Source organism: Hylobates moloch, unplaced genomic scaffold (assembly GCF_009828535.3).
Source record: "Hylobates moloch isolate HMO894 unplaced genomic scaffold, HMol_V3 SCAFFOLD_5, whole genome shotgun sequence".
Classification (NCBI taxonomy): Eukaryota; Metazoa; Chordata; class Mammalia; order Primates; family Hylobatidae; genus Hylobates; species Hylobates moloch.
This window is the reverse complement of record NW_026652280.1, coordinates 150,507,865-150,529,787: the sequence shown is the minus strand read 5'-3', so window position 1 is coordinate 150,529,787 and position 21,923 is coordinate 150,507,865. Positions and strand designations below refer to the sequence as shown.

The window sequence follows — 21,923 nt, the reverse complement described above, 5'->3', positions numbered from 1 at the left end:
AAATAGAATTTCTGCCATTGGGAATACAAGGTGAGGAGGCAAGAAATTGTTTCAGAATCCATTTCTGCTTTGGCATGATATATATAAAGAATTGTTGCTTGTTTCTTACACATAAATATAAAACTTCTTCCATTCTTTTTTTCATTTATTAAACATTTTCTGGATGCTTTTTAGAATCTAGGCACTGTGCTGGCCACCATGAATATACAGAATAATTTCTTTCTTTAGCGATTCTGTTTTATGAGGGGGACAGAGAAGTAAACAAATAATTATAATACGGTAAGATGACAGCTAATATACATACAATGTGCTATTGGAATCCAAAGAAAGAAGTAATTAACTATGCAAAAATATAGCAAGTTTACAAATTTGTGAGGCATCTTTGCAAGAGGCTATGCTAATCTTCTCTGTAATATTCCAGTGTTGATACCCACAGAAATGAGACCACTACAGGAGACCAACCGCAGAAGTAGAATAGAAAATCCAAGAATAAACAGATCGATCTTGATGAGTTATGTTTGTCTTAGGGTAGGAGAAAAAATTGTTTATTGTCTTTATTTTCATTTATTACAGTCTTTTTTTATGTGTGTGTATGTTTATGATATAATTTTTAACCTTAGCAATAGCATCTAAATGTCTCAACCTCTGTATTCTGTATCAGTATGCTTGACGGTATGACCATTGGAAAACATAGATAGAGATATGATATAAATGTAGATATAGATATGGATGCAGATTGTGAAATAGATTTAGATAGCTTCTTGTCTCTGGAAATACTACTTACAATATACTTTTTAAATTTTACAATAAAGCATTGTCTTTTAGGTAATTTCCTAACAGAAAAGTGAAGATAAAGCATAGCATTTATTGGCACTTAGCAAAATTAAGATGTTAATACAAATACATCCTTAGTGTGCTTTTAGACATACTATAAAGGCTTCTTTTCGATTACAGAAATGAAGAAGGAATGAATTGAGGCACTCCAATTGAAGCTAAAGTAGAAAGTCTGGGTAAACTGTCAGCTTACTGTTTAAATGTCTGTTGGCTTTGTTACTAGCACACAAATTTGGAAACAAAATTCACATCAGTTTCCGATAAAATTTATCGTTCCTCTTTGAGGCAATTTTTGGTGCTAATTTACCCAAGTCTCATCTTGGGTATCCCAGGCATTCCTCTGTGCTGTTCCTGAAACCATACATTGGCCTGGAGCTATTTGAGTAATAATATTGGTGTTCCCCCTCCATTCCCCAGTCACAGGAGCCAGTGGCACATTCTGAAAGGTACTCCAAGACATTTGCTCGCCCCAGGAGCACCACAGTTTTAAGCATCAGGCTTAGCCAGGGTCTAAGTCTGCTTTAAAGAACCCACTCCAAAGACTAACAGCTGTCACTTTGCCTGTCTCTGTCCTGGTGGACACCAAAACTTAAATGGTCTATCCCCTGATGAATTCAAGAGAATATAGTCACATTGTTATTATTATCCATCAATTGTACAAGACATAAAAAGTCCTAAACTTACCTCTAATCTCTACTTTAGTCAGATAATTGACTTTTTTCACGTATCAAAATTTCATTTGTACCTTACCTACATGTAATGAAAACTACAATGCCTGTGGATATAGCCTAATGTTTTTATTCTTTCCACTTGTCAACTCTGTATAAGTAATTTGAGGTCACTGTTCTCAATGTGTTTCTCTTTTAATAATATCTAGCACAGCTTCACAGGCAACTTTATTTTTAATGAATGTTTTCATTGATAGTGGTGGTGCTGGTGGTGTTGCCAGCTTTTCTGTTCCACTCCAACAAGTATCCAAGTGTTGTCCTATGAGTGAATAAAGTTTTGCCAAGATCTATGTTATTTTCTATGACTTTTATTACAAATTTCTAGCCAACATAGTTTTTCATGCCCTGTGTATGTAAAAACTGCAAAAAAATGGAATTTAAAAATAAAAAGTAAATGTCCTTACACAGTAATGGCTCAAGCCCAAGGAATCTGACTCATAAATGCTACGGAGAAAGTCATTCATTAATTGAAGGTCAAAGACATGCAAGCTACTTGACAATAAATGGAGGCCAACAGAAACATTAATTAGTGGAAATGTTTAAAAAGTAGACGTCACTGTGAAAGCAATGGCTTATTTCTGATGATGAAAGGTGTGATATCTCTTCTAGGTTATTTATTAACAATAGCCAATATTCAGAAAAAAAAAGAGATAAATGAGCAACATGGAAAAGGGCTAGGTAATACCCAACTTATGAGCAGCTTCCAAACTCCAAGAGCATGCCCGTTGTATAGTTTTAAGAAAGTATTTTCCCTTACAGTACTGTAGACATGGTAGCAACACTTTGCTTTCAGCTCACATAAGCCAATCTAAACTATAATGTTGTTGAAATATTATATTGCCCTGGTAATTCTATATTAAATTCACCTAACCCTTTGTAACACACTTCTGAATTTCTATCTGTGAATAATAACGAAAAAACACCATTTATTGAGCATATATGTACTACTTCTCAGGCACTGTGCCAATTTAATCCTTATCTCAGTCTGTAAGATAATTATTATTATTCTCTTTTACAGATGCGCAAATTTAAAATTCTAAAACAATCTGCTATAGGCGTGAGTATGTTAATAACGCTGTATGTATGCATAAGAGAAAATGTTCTCTAAGTCTGTTGTTCTCCAGTTTTCATACTTAAGAAACAAGAAGCAATCCACAGTTAAAGCGCAGGGGCTCTGGACACAGAATTCCCTGTAACATGTTCACGAGATCAGATAAATGCCTCTGTCAGTGACTGTCCATATGGTACAATGTATTTGCAGCCTTGAGGAATGTGTAGATTCAAACATATTCTTGGTTCCTCTTTTAAGAATCTTGTTAGACAGACCTTTAGATCTTATTTTTAATAACTCTTAATCTTTTTTATACACTCAGCCAAAGATCAAAGCTGCTGCTTAACTTTAAGCTATACATTCTGTATTTTCTACTTTAATTTGTACTTATGCCACTTTCTTTTTTCATAGCAAGAGATAGATTTACCTTCACGAAGGAATACAATTTGCCCTTAAGGAAATGGTATTCATTTGCAATAAACATTTGGTAAGTAACTACTTTTTCAAAAGTCAAAGACTAAGTCTGAAGAAGGTAAAAAGATGGATAAGACCTAACCTATGCCTGTAAGGGGCTTAAAATCTAACTATGGCGACAGAAACTGAATCAGGGCTAAGTTTGAAGTGAAGCCTCACACTCCCTCTCCAAAGAACAATTTCTGACACAATATTGTTTCTCTAAGGAGCAAGCTCTAACTTTGTCTCAACACGAGAAAGGGGGCTAAACAATAATCGTCTAGGATAAACTGTTAAAACTAAAAGATTCTGGTTCTACCAGTAACTCTTAGGGAGAGGGGGCAACGCTGAAGAAAGGGAACAGTTTTAGAATTGACATAAGTGTGCCTGAGGATGTTCCTTTACAAACCACATACCCCCAGCTTGCCATGTTCCCAAGAATCCCTGCTATAGGGAGTCCAGGTATAGAAAGGAAGATGTCATGCGTCTCAGAATCTTGAGATAGGCGAAGACTGAGAACCACAAGGTCTAACATGCTGTAGTTTTCCAGGTGCAGCTTCCAGTGACAACATAGTATATACTCATTTTTCTATTTGTCCTTATTTAATATTAAACAAAAAAGAATATTTGGCACAAAAGTCCAGATCAAGAGGAACTTAATTCAAGTAGGTGATTACCTGTGTCATTCATTGAGATAAAAGGCTGTCTCTTCAGAAGTAGGCCTGAATCACTGCAAACTTGAGTTGCTTAGAAAAGAGTCTGTGATAAAAACAAGTATGAAGATAGTTATCTAAAGCAAATGATTTTTACTCATTAACAACTAACCTTTTGGGAATGCTCTCATAACTTACTATAATTCAATCTCCCCGAAAACTCAGAGAATTAGCCTAACTCTCTTCTACACATAAAATACTGCAGATATTTTCCCTCTTTGGAGAAGCAGCCTTTCTCCTCTTTTTCCTGAAATGAAATTCTTAGTACCACAGCTTCCTAAATCTATTTCAGTCCTTATATTTATCTTTTATCTACTTTCACACTTCACGTTCCACCTGTAAAATGCATCCCTAACCAGCTGATATTCTATCTTATCTTCCCTCCACATGCACCATTTAGCATTTACATTTATGTTTTATGTTTTGCTGCCACACTGATTACCAAATGGCGGTGGATGACACTTTTGTTTTGAGTTTAGCATTTTGTTTCTGTTTTAGTTTTAGGGGGAGGGGTTTTTTAAATGGCATTATATGGCATTTAAAATTATATGGCATATCACTCTATAAAAATTTAAGTTAAAGAAAAGCCTTTTTCCAAATGAAGGGGAAAAGCTATTCAATTTTACCACATAGAAACCACTGCTAAAATTTTGATATTTTTCCTTGCAGGATTTTTTTCTATGTATTTTTTTTTTTTTTTTTTTGAGACGGAGTCTCGCTCTGTCGCCCAGGCTGGAGTGCAGTGGCGCAATCTCGGCTCACTGCAAGCTCCGCCTCCCGGGTTCACGCCATTCTCCCGCCTCAGCCTCTCCGAGTAGCTGGGACTACCGGCGCCCGCCACCACGCCCGGCTAATTTTTTTTTTTTGTATTTTTAGTAGAGACGGGGTTTCACCGTGGTCTCGATCTCCTGACCTCGTGATCCACCCGCCTCGGCCTCCCAAAGTGCTGGGATTACAAGCGTGAGCCGCCGCGCCCGGCCTCTATGTATGTTTTTTAACTTTCCATTTTGAAATAATTTCAGACTTACAGAAAAGCTGCAGAAATAGTACAGAGAGTTACCAGGTACCCTTCACCCAGCTTCTACCATTAATATGTTAATGACTTCCATAACCACAGTAGCCTAGATATTCTATGTATATTTTGACAAGGTTGAATTTATATTTTTTGTTCATTGCTTTTTTGCATTTAATATGATAGCATAAGCATTTACATTAAGTTCTCCAAAAATATTTTAATGTCCAAGTAATGTCATACCACATAAATGAGTATTTTAATTAATTATTTCCATACTGTTGGATATTGAGATTGTGATTTTTTCTATTATTAAAAACTCTCATCAGCATGTTATCATTTTTTAAGTACCTACTAATTTTATGGGTCAAAAACGTAGTCTCTCATTTTAAATTGCTTTTTTGTAGTTATTATTGAAGGTGAACATTTTAAATGCTTACGGTTTTTATTTCATGTTTTGTAAACTGTTTATTCAGGCCCTTTTCCATGTACTGATTGGTGTCTGAATGTATTACTTACAAAGTTATATAAAGCTTACATATTTAAGATTAAGCTTTTGACTCAAAGATTACAAAGTGTTTTATTGTTTTGTATTCACCTTTTGATTATTTTGTTTTTATTTCAATAATCCAAAATAATTTTGCTGACCGAAAACAACATATCTCTTTTATAGTTGTAATTTGTAATTAAATAACTTTTTTATAAAGTAAAACTTCCTTCCATTCTTCAACTCAGTATTTCTCAAACTAAGATCTGTCAACCACTAGTTATCTGAACATGTGACTCTTGGGAATAATAGGAATTTCTTTCCTTAAAAGAGTCTATATATTATTCAAGTTTGACAATTAGTGCAAAAGGTACAAAGGTCAAAGGAGGAATTCCATGTTTAATAAGATGCCATGCATACACAATAAAAACGCTTTATCAAAGGATCAGTTAGTATTGTATGTTTTCTAGTGTTAATTATTTCATACTATTTTAATGTCTTATAAATACTCATAACTTAGCTGACAACTAATTTCTTTTGTGTTGTTACAAACTGAACATCAAAAAGCTGTATTTCACTTCTACAGTACTAAATTGCTTGAAAGTCCCAAGGCGCCCCTAGCTCTTACATCAACTGCCTCTGCTCCCTTTGCCTGGAGTACTCTCTCACTCCATTCCTCCACCTCAGTCAAGTGGAAAACTTGTGTGCCTCATTGTCATTCCTCTCCACCAAACCAGCCCGCAAAATTATCTGAATTGTATTCTCTGCTAACTTTTTGTCCATGTTTACTTTCACTGCTGCATTATCCTGGCATTTTGTTATGTAGCTGTTGCCCCTCACAACTGTCAGAGACTATTGTCTGTATTAAATTCTCATTGCTGTAATTCCAGTGAGGCTAGAAAAGTTCCTATATATATATGTGTGTGTGTATATATATATACATATTATTATATATGTATATATGTATATATATATACACACTATATATATATAATTGGAATTTCATTAATGTTTATAAAATGAATTATCCATATAAGGTAGCAATCATCTGGGAGAGTTCTAAGAAGCCCAACCTTGTTTGCTAAATTATACTGACAAATAATACTGCAAGTTCATCTTCCAGCTCTGCAATCAGTTGTCTTGTGGGATCCACGCTTCATTCTGGCAATGGCAAATGCTTTCCATTCTGTGATGAGTGACTCAAGCCAAAGATAACATCTTTGCTCAGGCAGGTGATTAATAATCACTCTTTATAAAGACTTTTTATATTGAAATAATTTCAGACTTACAGAAGAGTTGGAAAATGCTATGGTTTGAAAGTTTTCCCCTCTCAAGCTTATGGTGAACTTTAATTGCCATTGTAACAATATTAAGAAGTGGGACCTTTAAGAGGTGATTAGGCCATGAGGGCTCTGCCGTTATGAATGAATTAATGCTGTCATCAAGGGAGTCGGTTGCTTATAAAAGGATGAGTTTGGCCCTATTCGTTGCTTACTTTCTCCCCCCTCTTTGCCCTTCCACCGTGTGATGCCTTCTGCCATTATGATGCAGCAAGAAAGTCCTCACCAAATGCAGCCTCTCGATCTTAGACTTCCCAGCCTTTAGAACGATAAGCCACTATGTTTCTGTTTATTATAAATTACCCAATCTGTGGTATTCTGTTACAGCAGCACAAAACAGACTAAGACAGAAGAATGAAACAAAGAACTGTTGTATATTCTTTAACCATATTCCTCAATTGTTATCATTTTGCCACTTTTGATGTCTCTTTCTGTGTGCATGTGCACACACACACACACACACACACAAAATACTTTTGCTGAACCATTTAAGAGTTACTTGCAGAATTATGTCCTTTTATCCCTAAATACTTCAGTGTTCACTTCCCAATAAAGAATGTTCTCATAAATAACCACAGTACATTTATCAAATCCAGGAATTTTACATTTACGCAATACTCTCATCTAATATACAGGCTATATTCATTTTCCTCTAATTGTCCCAATAATGTCCTTTACAGATTTTTTTCTCTGATCCAGATTCAAGATCACACATTACATGTAGCTGGCATGTCTGTTAGTCTTCTTCATCTGGGACACTTCACATTTTGTTTTTCATGACATCGAAATTATTCAGAAGTACCAAGGGATTTTTTTTTTATACTTTAAGTTCTGGGGTACGTCGGCAGTTTTGTTACATAGGTATACACGTGCCACGGTGATTTGCTGCACCCATCAACCTGTCATCTACATTAGGTATTTCTCCTAATGCTATCCCTCCCCTAGCCCCCCACCCTCCAACAGGCCCCAGTGTGTGATATTCCCCTCCCTGTGTCCATGTGTCCTCATTGTTCAACTCCCATTTATGAGTGAGAACAGGCAGTGTTTGGTTTTCTGTTCTTCTGATAGTTTGCTGAGAATGATGGTTTCCAGTTTCATCCATGTCCCTGCAAAGGACATGATCTCATCCTTTTTTATGGCTGCATAGTATTCCATGGTGTATATGTGCCACATTTCCTTTATCCAGTCTATCATTGATGGACATTTGGGTTGGTTACAAGTCTTTGCTATTGTGAATAGTGCCACAATAAACATACATGTTCATGTGTCTTTGTAGTTGAATGACTTCTAATCCTTTGGGTATATACCCAGTAATGGGATTGCTGGGTCAAATGGTATTTCTAGTTCTAGATCACCAAGGGATTATTTTAAAGAATGACCCTTTGGTTCTGTCTGATGTTTCCACTTGGTTAGATTCAGATTATGCTTTTTCAGCAGGAATACTGCATAAACAATGTTGTACATTTCTCCGTATAACATGTCAGGAATCATATCTCAATTTATCCCATCATTGGTGATGTTAACTTTGACTACTCAATAAGGTGGCATTGGTCAGGCTTCTCCACTTTTCATTCTGTAATTAATAAGTAACCTCCAGGGAGATACTTTGATGATATGTAAATATCCTGTTCCTCTTCAAACCTTTAGCTTATTGATTATTCTTCTGAATAAATCATTTTATAATGATTGCAAAATGGTGATTTTCTACCTTTACTATTTCTTCTACATTTATTAGTTAATTAACCATTCTTTTTTCTTTTCTTTTTTTTTTCTCTGAGACAGGGTCTCGTTCTGTCACCCAGGCTGCTGGATTGCAGCAGCGCAAGCATGGCTCACTGAAACCTCAACCTCCTGGGCTCAAGTGATTCCTCCCAACTCAACCTCCCAAGTAGCTGGGACGATGGGTGTGTGCCACCACACCAAGCTAATTTTTTTTTGCCCAGATGGGGTCTCCCTATGTTGCCCAAGATGGTCTTGAACTCCTGGGCTCAAGTGATCCTCCCACCTCAGCTTCCCAAAGGGCTGGGGTTACAATTCAGAGCCAATGTGCCCAGCCCATTCTTTTTTTGAAAGTTCTTCTCCTTTTTTTTTTTTTTTTTTATTATACTTCAGGGTTTTAGGGTACATGTGCACAATGTGCAGGTTTGTTACATATGTATCCATGTGCCATGTTGATTTCCCGCACCCATTAACTCGTCATTTAGCATTAGATGTATCTCCTAATGCTGTCCCTCCCCCTGCCCCCACCCCACAACAGTCCCCGGAGTGTGATGTTCCCCTTCCTGTGTCCATGAGTTCTCATTGTTCAATTCCCACCTATGAGTGAGAACATGCGGTGTTTGGTTTTTGGTCCTTGCGATAGTTTACTGAGAATGATGTTTTCCAGTTTCATCCATGTCCCTACAAAGGACACGAACTCATCATTTTTTATGGCTGCATAGTATTCCATGGTGTATATGTGCCACATTTTCTTAATCCAGTCTATCGTTGTTGGACATTTGGGTTGGTTCCAAGTCTTTGCTATTGTGAATAGTGCTGCAATAAACATACGTGTGCATGTGTCTTTATAGCAGCATGATTTATAGTCCTTTGGGTATATACCCAGTAATGGGATGGCTGGGTCAAATGGTATTTCTAGTTCTCGATCCCTGAGGAATCGCCACACTGACTTCCACAATGGTTGAACTAGTTTACAGTCCCACCAACAGTGTAAAAGTGTTCCTATTTCTCCACATCCTCTCCAGCACCTGTTGTTTCCTGACTTTTTAATGATGGCCATTCTAACTGGTGTGAGATGGTATCTCACTGTGGTTTTGATTTGCATTTCTCTGATGGCCAGTGATGATGAGCAATTCTTCATGTGTTTTTTGGCTGCATAAATGTCTTCTTTTGAGAAGTGTCTGTTCATGTCCTCTGCCCACTTTTTGATGGGGTTGTTTGTTTTTTTCTTGTAAATTTGTTTGAGTTCATTGTAGATTCTGGATATTAGCCCTTTGTCAGACGAGTAGGTTGCAAAAATTTTCTCCCATTCAGTAGGTTGCCTGTTTACTCTGATGATAGTTTCTTTTGCTGCGCAGAAGCTCTTTAGTTTAATGAGATCCCATTTGTCGATTTTGGCTTTTGTTGCCATTGCTTTTGGTGTTTTAGACATGAAGTCCTTGCCCACGCCTATGTCCTGAATGGTATTGCCTAGGTTTTCTTGTAGGATTTTAATGGTTTTAGGTCTAACATATAAGTCTTTAATCCATCTTGAATTAATTTTTGTATAAGGTGTAAGGAACGGATCCAGTTGCAGCTTTCTACATATGGCTAGCCAGTTTTCCCAGCACCATTTATTAAATAGGGAATCCTTTCCCCATTTCTTGTTTTTGTCAGGTTTGTCAAAGATCAGATAGTTGTAGCTATGCGGCATCATTTCTGAGGGCTCTGTTCTGTTCCATTGATCTATGTCTCTGTTGTGGTACCAGTACCATGCTGTTTTGGTTACTGTAGCCTTGTAGTATAGTTTAAAGTCAGGTAGCGTGATGCCTCCAGCTTTGTTCTTTTGGCTTAGGATTGACTTGGCGATGCGGGCTCTTTTTTGGTTCCATATGAACTTTAAAGTAGTTTTTTCCAATTCTGTGAAGAAAGTCATTGGTAGCTTGATGGGGATGGCATTGAATCTATAAATGACCTTGGGCAGTATGGCCATTTTCACGATATTGATTCTTCCAACCCATGAGCATGGAATGTTCTTCCATTTGTTTGTATCCTCTTTTATTTCATTGAGCAGTGGTTTGTAGTTCTCCTTGAAGAGGTCCTTCACATCCCTTGTAAGTTGGATTCCTAGGTATTTTATTCTCTTTGAAGCAATTGTGAATGGGAGTTCACTCATGATTTGGCTCTCTGTTTGTCTGTTATTGGTGTACAAGAATGCTTGTGATTTTTGTACATTAATTTTGTATCCTGAGACTTTGCTGAAGTTGCTAATCAGCTTAAGGAGATTTTGGGCTGAGACAATGGGGTTTTCTAGATATACAATCATGTCATCTGCAAACAGGGACAATTTTAATTCCTCTTTTCCTAATTGAATACCCTTTATTTCCTTCTCCTGCCTGATTCCTCTGGCCAGAACTTCCAGCACTATGTTGAATAGCAGCAGTGAGAGAGGGCATCCCTGTCTTGTGCCAGTTTTCAGAGGGAATGCTTCCAGTTTTTGCCCATTCAGTATGATATTGGCTGTGGGTTTGTCGTAGATAGCTCTTATTATTTTGAGATACGTCCCATCAATACCTAATTTATTGAGAGTTTTTAGCATGAAGGGTTGTTGAATTTTGTCAAAGGCCTTTTCTGCATCTATTGAGATAATCATGTGGTTTTTGTCTTTGGTTCTGTTTATATGCTGGATTACATTTATTGATTTGCGTATGTTGAACCAGCCTTGCATCCCAGGGATGAAGCCCACTTGATCATGGTTGATAAGCTTTTTGATGTGCTGCTGGATTCGGTTTGCCAGTATTTTATTGAGGATTTTTGCATCAATGTTCATCAAGGATATTGGTCTGAAATTCTCTTTTTTGGTTATGTCTCTGCCAGGTTTTGGTATCAGGACGATGCTGGCTTCATAAAATGTGTTAGGGAGGATTCCCTCTTTTTCTATCGATTGGAATAGTTTCAGAAGGAATGGTACCAGTTCCTCCTTGTACCTCTGGTAGAATTCAGCTGTGAATCCATCAGGTCCTGGACTCTTTTTGGTTGGTAAGCTATTGATTATTGCCACAATTTCAGAACCTGTTATTGGTCTATTCAGAGATTCAACTTCTTCCTGGTTTAGTCTTGGGAGGGTGTATTTGTCGAGGAATTTATCCATTTCTTCTAGATTTTCTAGTTTATTTGCATAGAGGTGTTTGTAGTATTCTCTGATGGTAGATTGTATTTCTGTGGGATCGGTGGTGATATCCCCTTTTTCGTTTTTTATTGCATCTATTTGATTCTTCTCTCTTTTCTTCTTTATTAGTCTTGCTAGCGGTCCATCAATTTTGTTGATCTTTTCAAAAAACCAGCTCCTGGATTCATTAATTTTTTGAAGGGTTTTTTGTGTCTCTATTTCCTTCAGTTCTGCTCTGATTTTAGTTATTTCTAGCCTTCTGCTAGCTTTTGAATGTGTTTGCTCTTGCTTTTCCAGTTCTTTTAATTGTGATGTTAGGGTGTCAATTTTGGATCTTTCCTGCTTTCTCTTATGGGCATTTAGTGCTATAAATTTCCCTCTACACACTGCTTTGAATGTGTCCCAGAGATTCTGGTATGTTGTGTCTTTGTTCTCGTTGGTTTCAAAGAACATCTTTATTTCTGCCTTCATTTCATTATGTACCCAATAGTCATTCAGGAGCAGGTTGTTCAGTTTCCATGTAGTTGAGCGGTTTTGAGTGAGTTTCTTAATCCTGAGTTCTAGTTTGATTGCACTGTGGTCTGAGAGACAGTTTGTTATAATTTCTGTTCTTTTACATTTGCTGAGGAGAGCTTTACTTCCAACTATGTGGTCAATTTTGGAATAGGTGTGGTGTGGTGCTGAAAAAAATGTATATTCTGTTGACTTGGGGTGGAGAGTTCTGTAGATGTCTATTAGGTCCACTTTATGTAGAGCTGAGTTCAATTCCTGGATATCCTTGTTAACTTTCTGTCTTGTTGATCTGTCTAATGCTGACAGTGGGGTGTTAAAATCTCCCATTATTATTGTGTGGGAGTTTAAGTCCCTTTGTAGGTCACTGAGGACTTGCTTTATGAATCTGGGTGCTCCTGTGTTGGGTGCATATATATTTAGGATAGTTAGCTCTTCTTGTTGAATTGATTCCTTTACCATTATGTAATGGCCTTCTTTGTCTCTTTTGATCTTTGTTGGTTTAAAGTCTATTTTATCAGAGACTAGGATTGCAACCCCTGCCTTTTTTTGTTTTCCATTTGCTTGATAGATCTTCCTCCATCCCTTTATTTTGAGTCTATGTGTGTCTCTGCACGTGAGATGGGTTTCCTGAATACAGCACACTGATGGGTCCTGACTCCTTATCCAGTTTGCCAGTCTGTGTCTTTTGATTGGAGCATTTAGCCCATTTACATTTAATGTTAATATTGTTATGTGTGGATCTGATCCTGTCATTATGATGTTAGTTGGTTATTTTGCTCGTTAGTTGCTATAGTTTCTTCCTAGCCTCGATGGTCTTTACAATTTGGCTTGTTTTTGCAGTGGCTGGTACTGGTTGTTCCTTTCCATGTTTAGTGCTTCCTTCAGGAGCTCTTTTAGGGCAGGCCTGGTGGTGACAAAATCACTCAGTGTTTGCTTGTCTGTAAAGTATTTTATTTCTCCTTCACTTATGAAGCTTAGTTTGGCGGGATAGGAAATTCTGGCTTGAAAATTCTTTTCTTTAAGAATGTTGAATATCGGCCCCCACTCTCTTCTGGCTTGTAGAGTTTCTGCTGAGAGATCAGCTGTTAGTCTGATGGGCTTCCCTTTGTGGGTAACCCGACCTTTCTCTCTGGCTGCCCTTAACATTTTTTCCTTCATTTCAACTTTGGTGAATCTGACAATTATGTGTCTTGGAGTTGCCCTTCTCGAAGAGTATCTTTGTGGCGTTCTCTGTATTTCCTGAATCTGAATGCTGGCCTGCCTTGCTAGATTGGGGAAGTTCTCCTGGATAATATCTTGCAGAGTGTTTTCCAACTTGGTTCCATTCTCCCCATCATTTTCAGGTACACCAATCAGACGTAGGTTTGGTCTTTTCACATAGTCCCAAATTTCTTGGAGGCTTTGTTCATTTCTTTTTATTCTTTTTTCTCTAAACTTCCCTTCTCTCTTCATTTCATTCATTTCATCTTCCATCAGCGATACCCTTTCTTCCAGTTGATCGCATCTGCTACTGAGGCTTCTGCAATCTTCGCGTAGTTCTCGAAACTTGGCTTTCAGCTCCATCAGCTCCTTTAAGCCCTTCTCTCCATTGGTTATTCTAGTTATCCATTCTTCTAATATTTTTTCAAAGTTTTTAACTTCTTTGCTATTGTTTTGGATTTCCTCTCGTAGCTCGGAGTAGTTTGATCGTCTGAAGCCTTCTTCTCTCAACTCATCAAAGTCATCCTCCATCCAGCTTTGTTCCGTTGCTGGTGAGGAACTGCGTTCCTTTGGAGGAGGAGAGGTGCTCTGTTTTTTAGAGTTTCCAGTTTTTCTGCTCTGTTTTTTCCCCATCTTTGTGGTTTTATCTACTTTTGGTCTTTGATGATGGTGATGTACAGATGGGTTTTTGGTGTGGATGTCCTTTCTGTTTGTTAGTTTTCCTTCTACCAGACAGGACCCTCAGCTGCAGGTCTGTTGGAATTTACTAGAGGTCCACTCCAGACCCTGTTTGGCTGGGTGTCAGCAGTGGTGGCTGCAGAACAGCGGATTTTCGTCAGACCACAAATTCAGCTGTCTGATAGTTCCTCTGAAAGTTATGTCTCAGAGGAGTACCCGGTTGAATGAGGTGTCAGTCTGTCCCTACTGGGGGGTGCCTCCCAGTTAGGCTGCTCAGGGGTGAGGGACCCACTTTAGGAGGCAGTCTGTCCGTTCTCAGATCTCCAGCTGTGTGCTGGGAGAACCACTACTCTCTTCAAAGCTGTCAGTCAGACAGGGACATTTAAGTCTGTGGAGGTTCTTGCTGAGTTTTTGTTTGTCTGTGCCCTGCCCCCAGAGGTGGAGCCTACAGAGGCAGGCAGGCCTCCTTGAGCTGTGGTGGGCTCCACCCAGTTCGAGCTTCCTGGCTGCTTTGTTTACCTAAGCAAGCCTGGGCAATGGCGGGCGCCCCTCCCCCAGCCTCGCTGCCACCTTGCAGCTTGATCTCAGACTGCTGTGCTAGCAATCAGCGAGACTCCGTGGGCATAGGACCCTCCGAGCCAGGTGCGGGACACAATCTCCTAGTGTGCCGTTTTCCAGGCCCGTTGGAAAAGCGCAGTATTAGGATGAGACTGACCCGATATTCCAGGTGCCGTCTGTTTCCCCTTTCTTTGACTAGGAAAGGGAACTCCCTGACCCCTTGCTCTTCCCGAGTGAGGCAATGCCTCGCCCTGCTTCGGCTCGCGCACAGTGCGCTTCCCCGTCTGTCCTGCACCCACTGTTAGGCACTCCCTAGTGAGATGAAACCGGTACCTCAAGCAGAAATGCAGAAATCACCCGTCTTCTGTGTCGCTGGGGCTGGGAGCTGGAGACCGGAGCTGTTCCTATTCGGCCATCTTGGCTCCGCCTCTCGAAAGTTCTTCTCCTTAGTTTGTATTTTTATTCTTCATAAGACTGTTCAAATTCAAAATTTTTTAAAGTGGTATCTTCAAATCTATTTTTAAGTTTTAATTGCATTTTTCTTTAATTTTTACATTTCCAAAGTAACATGTTAAGGACACCCAGAGCCAACATTCTATGTTACTCAACCATTTTCTACTTTGTAAAACTTTAAAACTTCTAAGTCTTGCCACAAACTTCTAATTAAAATCGAAGACTAGCTCTGTCTTGTTCCAATGCTCCTTAATCAGTCCTCAAAAATGTCTAACTCCTACCTAGAAGTCTGGTCATTATATCAAGGGTCTTCAGAAGGTTCATGGAAAGTGTGTATTATGAAAAAAAGAACCACACATGGATTTTTTAAAACTTTGCACCAAAATAAACTCATACTAACTTGTTATAAAAATGTCTGAAGAGGATCTAGTTTGAGACACTAAGACATCACTTTAAAAATACCCCCTATCAGAGCAACATGAATTCTGCTAAAATTGAAGCAAGAACAAACATTAAATTTATGGCAAAGTTTGGATGAAAGAATAATGAAATAATTCATGTTTTATGAAAAGTTTATAGGGATAATGGCCCAAAGAAATCAGCAGTTTACAAATGGATAACTCTTTTTAAAAGTTAACTCATTTTAAAAAGGGATAAGACCATACTGAAGATGAAACCTGTTGCAGGAGACCATCCACATCAATTTTCAAGGAAAAAAATTCAACTTTATTATGTCCTAATTGAAGAAAACCAAGGATTAACAGCATGAACAATAGCCAACACCATAGCCATCTGCATTGGTTCGGCTTACACAATTCTGTCTGAAAAATTATAGATGAGCAAACTTTCCACTCAATGGGTGCCAAAACTATTGCACCCAGATCAGCCACAGAAAAGAGTAGAGCTCTCAATGGAAATTTTAAATAAGTGGAACTGAGATCCTGAAGCATTTCTTCAAAGAATTGTAACAGGAGATGAAACTTAGCTATGATTCTAAAGACAAAGCACAATTACAGTAATGGCTACCAAGAGGTGTAAGTGGTCCAGTCAAAGCAAAATTGTACTGGTCAAGAGAAAAGGTCATGGCAGCAGTTTTTGGGGATGCTCAAGACATTTTGCTTGTTGAGTCTTTGTTGGACCAAAGAACAATAACATCTACTTATCATGAGAATGTTTTTGAGAAAGCAAGCCAAAGCTTTAGCAAAAACAAACAAACAAAAAAAAACACCCAGGTAAGCTTCACCATAGTCTTTCTCCACTATAAAAATGCACCTGCTCATTCCTCTTAAGAAACAAGGGCAATTTTGCAAGAGTTTCAATGGGAAGTCATTAGACATCCACCTTACAGTCCTGATTTGGCACCTTCTAACTTCTTTTTGTTTCTTAGTCTTAAAAAATCTGTAAAAGAAACCCATTTTTCTTCAGTTAATAGTCTAAAGACTGCGTTGACTGAATTAAATTCCCAGAACCCTCAGCTTTTTAGGGATGGGCTAAATGGCTGGTATCATCACAAGTGTCTTGAATTTGATGGAGCTTATGTTTAAAAATTAACCCTATACTTTTTATTTTAATATTTTATTTCCATTTCCCAAATAAAAATTTATTTTCATAAAATCCAGATTCTGCATAATATTTTTCCATGAACTTTTTGAAGTCTCCTCACATCTCTAGTTTTAGACAGATCAAGTCTCATTTTTATTATGTTTCATTACACAGTGGAGATTAAGGAGGACTTAGTCTAATCCTTTAATTGAGAGACCAGTTTCCTTCTCTTCAACTAGTTCAATTCTGTGTTCAGACAAGAATCGAAATAAAATCCTCAGAAAATGGATCGATCTAATAGTTTCAGTGAAAAAATACTTTAGATGTTAACTTTATGAAATTTAATGATCTTTTAAATTAATGAAATTTAATGATCTTTAAAAATGTGTTTACCATTAAGCAACCACCATACTAAATAATAATTTGGGCAATTTTGCTACTAAATATTACTAATTTTTTTTTTCTGAAGCTCTCTCTCTAGACTGCAGATTAAGAACTATTGGTCCCAAATATGCAGTTTTCCTGAGTCAAGTAACCATGTCAAGAAATGCCATTCTGTCTAAAAGGGGCTAAAAAGGACTCAAAGAATACACAGAACACATCTCACATCTGTGAAGACTGTTTACTAATGAGATCATCAAGAAACAGCCAACATCAATTGTTTAGAGTGAAAATTTGAAACTCGGAAACTGTGGCATAGAGGCTCATAGATTTTCATAGCTGGAAAGGACCTTGGTGGTCATATTCAGCCCAAAGCTCCCACTTTGTAGATGAAGAAATTGATACAAAGAGACATGACATAATTTGACCACAGCCAATTCATGTCAAAGTAAATAAGGATAAAATGTTAATTAAGAGACAAACACGAGGTTGATAATTTGAAGAGTCTAAGTTCATTAGTGTTTCTATAACACAATTTAGGGTTTGTCAAGTCCAGTCTAGTTTCCCATATCTTCCATCCTTCCTATCCCAAAAGCTATGGCTATAATCTCAGCCAGGGTTCTGGAAACAATCCTTATTGAAGACAGATGAGATTTAAGGAAATCTAGTCAACATCTCCAGAACTGATATCAAATTAAACATGTTCTTTTTTCCCCTAAGCTCTGATTTTATTTCCAGAGGTTTTGCTTTGACTCCTTGACCAAATTCCCTTCTTGAATACAGTTTGGGTAACTAGACACTGAGATTGGCATTGTTCTCTGTTCTTGAGTTCCAGTCTTGGATAGCTGCCTAGTAAAATACTAAGACTAGGACTGTATGTTGTTCTTGCCAAGCTCTGCTTCTTCCTACAGAAAGAAAAGTTAACCACAAATCTCAGACCAATTGGCCTGCTCCATCATTTAATGATGCAGCTGCCTAGATCTTTAAATATTAATGAAACTAAAAATTCTCCACCGCCCCACTCTTCCTTCTTCTTAGTACACCTCTGTCACTATGTATTGGATTATTCTATCTCATTTTCAATACCTGTGACATTTCTCATTTTATTCATTTATTCAGCAAGCATTTATGGGGTGTCTCTTGTATGTCAAGTATTGTGCTAAGCATAGGTGCAGATGGTAGGGATGAAAAATAGTTATACTTTAATTCCTGACCTTAAGGGATTTACAGTCTTGTGATGGCAACAGATTGTAAATGGTTCACACAGACAAAACCATGTACTTACAAGGTGAGAAAAGCATCAGGAAGGAAACACAGAATTACCCAGTTTACTTAGGGAAAAGTTTTCTGGAAAAGTAACATTATATCTGGAGAGTTGAAGGATAAAAATGAACTAGCTTGTGAAGCACTGGAAAAAGTATTTCAGACAAGGAACCAGCAGATGTGCACGTCCTGTAAAGGCTTGGGAAATTGGGGAAACTAAACGGAGACCAGTATGGCTGGAATATATTGAGGGAAGAGGAAAGCTGATTAAATGAGAAAAGAGGCAGATTATAGAAACCCTTGTGGGCCATGGGAAAGCATTTTAATTACAATGTAATTGTAATGAGAGGTCATGTTTTTAAGTGAAGAAAAAAACATAGTTTTCATTTTTAAAAGATTATTCTGCTGAGTTGAAAACAGGCATTCGAACAAAGACATGTATACAAATGTTCATAGCAACATTTTTCATAAGAACCAAAAAGTGGAAACAACCCAAATGTCTATCAACTGATGAATGGATAAACAAAATGCTAAATAGCCATGTAATGAAATATTATTTGCCCATAAAAAGGAATGAACATCATGGGCTAACCTTGAAAACATGCTAAGTGAAAGAAGCCAGGCACAAAAAGCCAGAAATACATGATTCCATTTAAATGAAATGTCCAGAATAGGCGAATTCATAGAGACAGAAATAGATTAGTGGCTTCCAGGGGCTGGGGGATGGGCATGGGGTGTGACTGCTTAATGGATGAGGGTTTCTTTTGGGGGTGATGAAGATGTCCTGCAATTAGACACCAGTGATGCTTGCAAAACATTGTGAATGTACTGAAAGCCACTTCGTTGTACACTTCTAAAATGGTAAACATGATAAATTTTACATTATGAAAATTTTACCTTAATAAAAAAAGATTATTATTTGAACAATAGACTACTTTGCATGAGAGAGGGGCCAGCTGCTGAGGGAGTAATCTCCATATATGGACAAGAGCAGTAACAGCAGAGACCAAGAAATGGGGAAGATCCACTGTAAATTTCACAGGATTTGATGATGTCAGTAACTGAATCAGGGAGAAGGAAGCAGAGAGGAAGGAAGACATCCAGAATTACTCAGAAGCTTCTGACTGAAAGAAGAACATGTTTCAAGAGGAAATGAAGGGCTTAGCTTTGGACTCATTAACCTTGAGATGCCCATGACCCAGCCTAGGGTACCCTATGCTAAGACCCTTCCACATTTTAGAATATTACTTTAACTTTTCTAAACTTCACTTTTCTCATCTACAAAATAGAAATATTAATAGTGTCTAAGATAATTGTTGTTAGAAAGAAGTTAGGTAATTGATGTAAAGTTTTTAGCACAGTTCTTAACACACAGTAGACCCTCAATCACTATTAGAGATTATTATTGTTGTTATAATCTTTGTTTTAATTACTATACTTATTCCATATGCTGATTCTTTGTTCCTCCTTCCAGCTTCTGCAGATGCTTAGCCCACCCAAAAGGGTTGGTTTTGAATGAAGTTTCAAGCCCTCCCAATTTGCTCCATTTTACTGCAGCTAATGAGTCCATAACCAGTCATAATCTCAGATATATTGACAGGGAGGGACCTGTCTGGCTGAAAATAGTATTCAGATTCCTTAGCCAGGCAAGTATATTCCTATGGTGGAGAAGGCACACTGAGCTCCAATAACCACATGACAATTTTACTTTTAAAAGCATCCAACTCACTTTCTTCTGATTTTATACTTTCTTGGGATCCTCCTATCCTTAATTTTATTTCCCCAAGCTTTCTCTCCCACAGGGAATAAAATGTGCTGACAAGCTGACAGGAGTATTCCAGTCTACTTGGCAGTTAATTTCCTCATAGAGACTTCTAAATTGATGTTCTGGTTTATAATCAGACTCTTGTAAGTTTGGTCAGAAGGGATCAATTTGCCTGGGTCTGTTAACCTCTATGTGTCCACATAATAACCCAGTTTCTGAACCTGAAAGCTGCGTATCAGAACCTGGGCAATGAAAAGCCACTAAGAAATGACACATACACTGTATCACCAGGCTAGAAACGGCCACTCAGACTTCACAATACAATATTGTACAGAATTGTGAATATTAAGGAGTTAATGTATATTAAAGTGCCTGGCACATGTTAGACTCTCAGTCAACATTAGTTTATTTTTTATTTTTTAAATCATATGCAACTCACAAGGGAAAAGAATCCGTCTGAAAAATTTCAGATGAACTGAAATGATCCTACATTTTTTTGTGCTTCATCTCAGTCAATCCCTAATTTTCCTTTCTCCGATGAATTTCTTTTTTAATGTTTTCTCATTTGGGCAGCTGCCTTTTGCAATTGGCTGTCTCCATAGTTCATCACTCAATAATGCTTAAAGAAAGTATTAGTGCAAATGAAAGTGCTATCTGAGAATAATCGTATATATTCTGAGGAATAATTAGCTCACAAACTCTGTGATCTTGGGCAAGCCACTTAACCTTTCTACATGTCTGTGTCTCATTAGTCAGCAAACATGCCTCAACAGCCCATCCTATAATGTCTCTTAGTGTCCTTTCCATCTCTAGTATCTATAAACCATATTCACTACTAAATCCTCAGCACTCAGCACCCATAGGTGCTATCGACATACATGTTGAACGATTGAATATATGTATTTTAGGCCTATATTTGGTTCACAAATCTCATAAATAAGCCTGATTTTTACAATAAAGAAAATGGAAATCAGTCACTAACTTGCTTTACACAAAAGTTTAAAAGTTCTAAGCCTTAAAAAATATAACTGGCAAAATAATATATAGGCTAAAAGTTGAAAACAGACTCTCATATAGGCATTCTATATGCCAACCTCAACATCATTATAAAGGGTGAATGAATGAATGCATCTATCGATTGATCAAAACTTGTTGAATTTTTTAAAGCATAAATTGTATGGCTGTTTTTTTTTTTTTTTTTTTTTTCATTTGGGTCTGTTTTCCCACCTCTGAATGCCCAGAGAGCATTGTTCACAATAACTAATTTAACAAATCTATCCTTTTGGAGTGTCTGTTGCTTTAAAGAAATGATGCCACTCCTTAACACTGATTAGAATCACAGTACCTAAGAGAAGCTCTTTTATTTTTTGGTGGCATACTTTCTAGAAATTATCTTTGGCTTTTTAGCTCAATTAATTCACATTTGTGGCTACAAAACAATTAGAAATGATAACTTTTCCATGCTTTTCACCTTTGTTAATAAATGATTTAAAGAATGAGGGAGGTTTTTTAAATTCCACTTTAATCTATCGTTCCTGGCATTCAACAGAAATCAGGACACCAGTTCAAAAATTACATACCAAGTCAAGAATGAAAAACGAGCTTGCAGAAAAAGTGTGTTGTCTTTTCTAACAAACTTCACGTTTTCCAAAAAAGAAGTAGACTATATTTCTGATTTCTTATTTTGTTCTTCATTTACTCACCGTGACTACGGCATAAATAAAATTATGTATATTTTCTATATTACGGTTTCCCTCAGTTCAATTAGTTCAGTTTCACAAGTATTACTGACTACCTATTGGGAGCCAGCCACTATGCTAGGTTCTAAGGAGTACAAGAGTAATAAGACATATTTTCTAACTCTCATGAAGTTCACATATTACTAAATTTTTTCATTGTTTTTTCAATATCTCAGCTGCCACAGCCATTTTAATCAAATAATTTTACTTTTGCCAGTTTTATATTTTGAGGTTTAATATATTACTGCTTTAATATTTTTGAAAAATTACTGGTCTGAGGGAAGCTAGAAAAATTTAAGTAATTACAATACATCATCATTCAATTGGCTGTCTCCATAGTTCATCA

The 21,923-nt window shown here is 37.3% G+C and overlaps 1 protein-coding gene and 1 pseudogene across 6 annotated transcripts in view; both read right to left on the bottom strand.

Annotated features, from left to right (window-relative positions):
• Nucleotides 1–21,923, bottom strand: part of SLC44A5 (solute carrier family 44 member 5) — a 392,569-nt gene that overhangs the window by 306,396 nt on the left and 64,250 nt on the right. For 2 of the 6 annotated variants that reach the window (XM_058439660.1, XM_058439658.1), the window contains exon 2: nucleotides 3,744–3,825. The exons of 2 other annotated variants lie outside the window; for them this stretch is intronic. In XM_058439660.1, coding sequence (XP_058295643.1) covers nucleotides 3,744–3,756 — 13 coding nt within the window. In that variant the 5' untranslated portion in view covers nucleotides 3,757–3,825. Of the gene's footprint in view, nucleotides 1–3,743; nucleotides 4,578–21,923 lie in introns of those variants that run through there. 2 more of the 6 variants (XM_058439659.1, XM_058439662.1) reach the window with 2 other exon arrangements.
• On the bottom strand, nucleotides 347–444 carry LOC116470014 (U6 spliceosomal RNA; annotated as a pseudogene).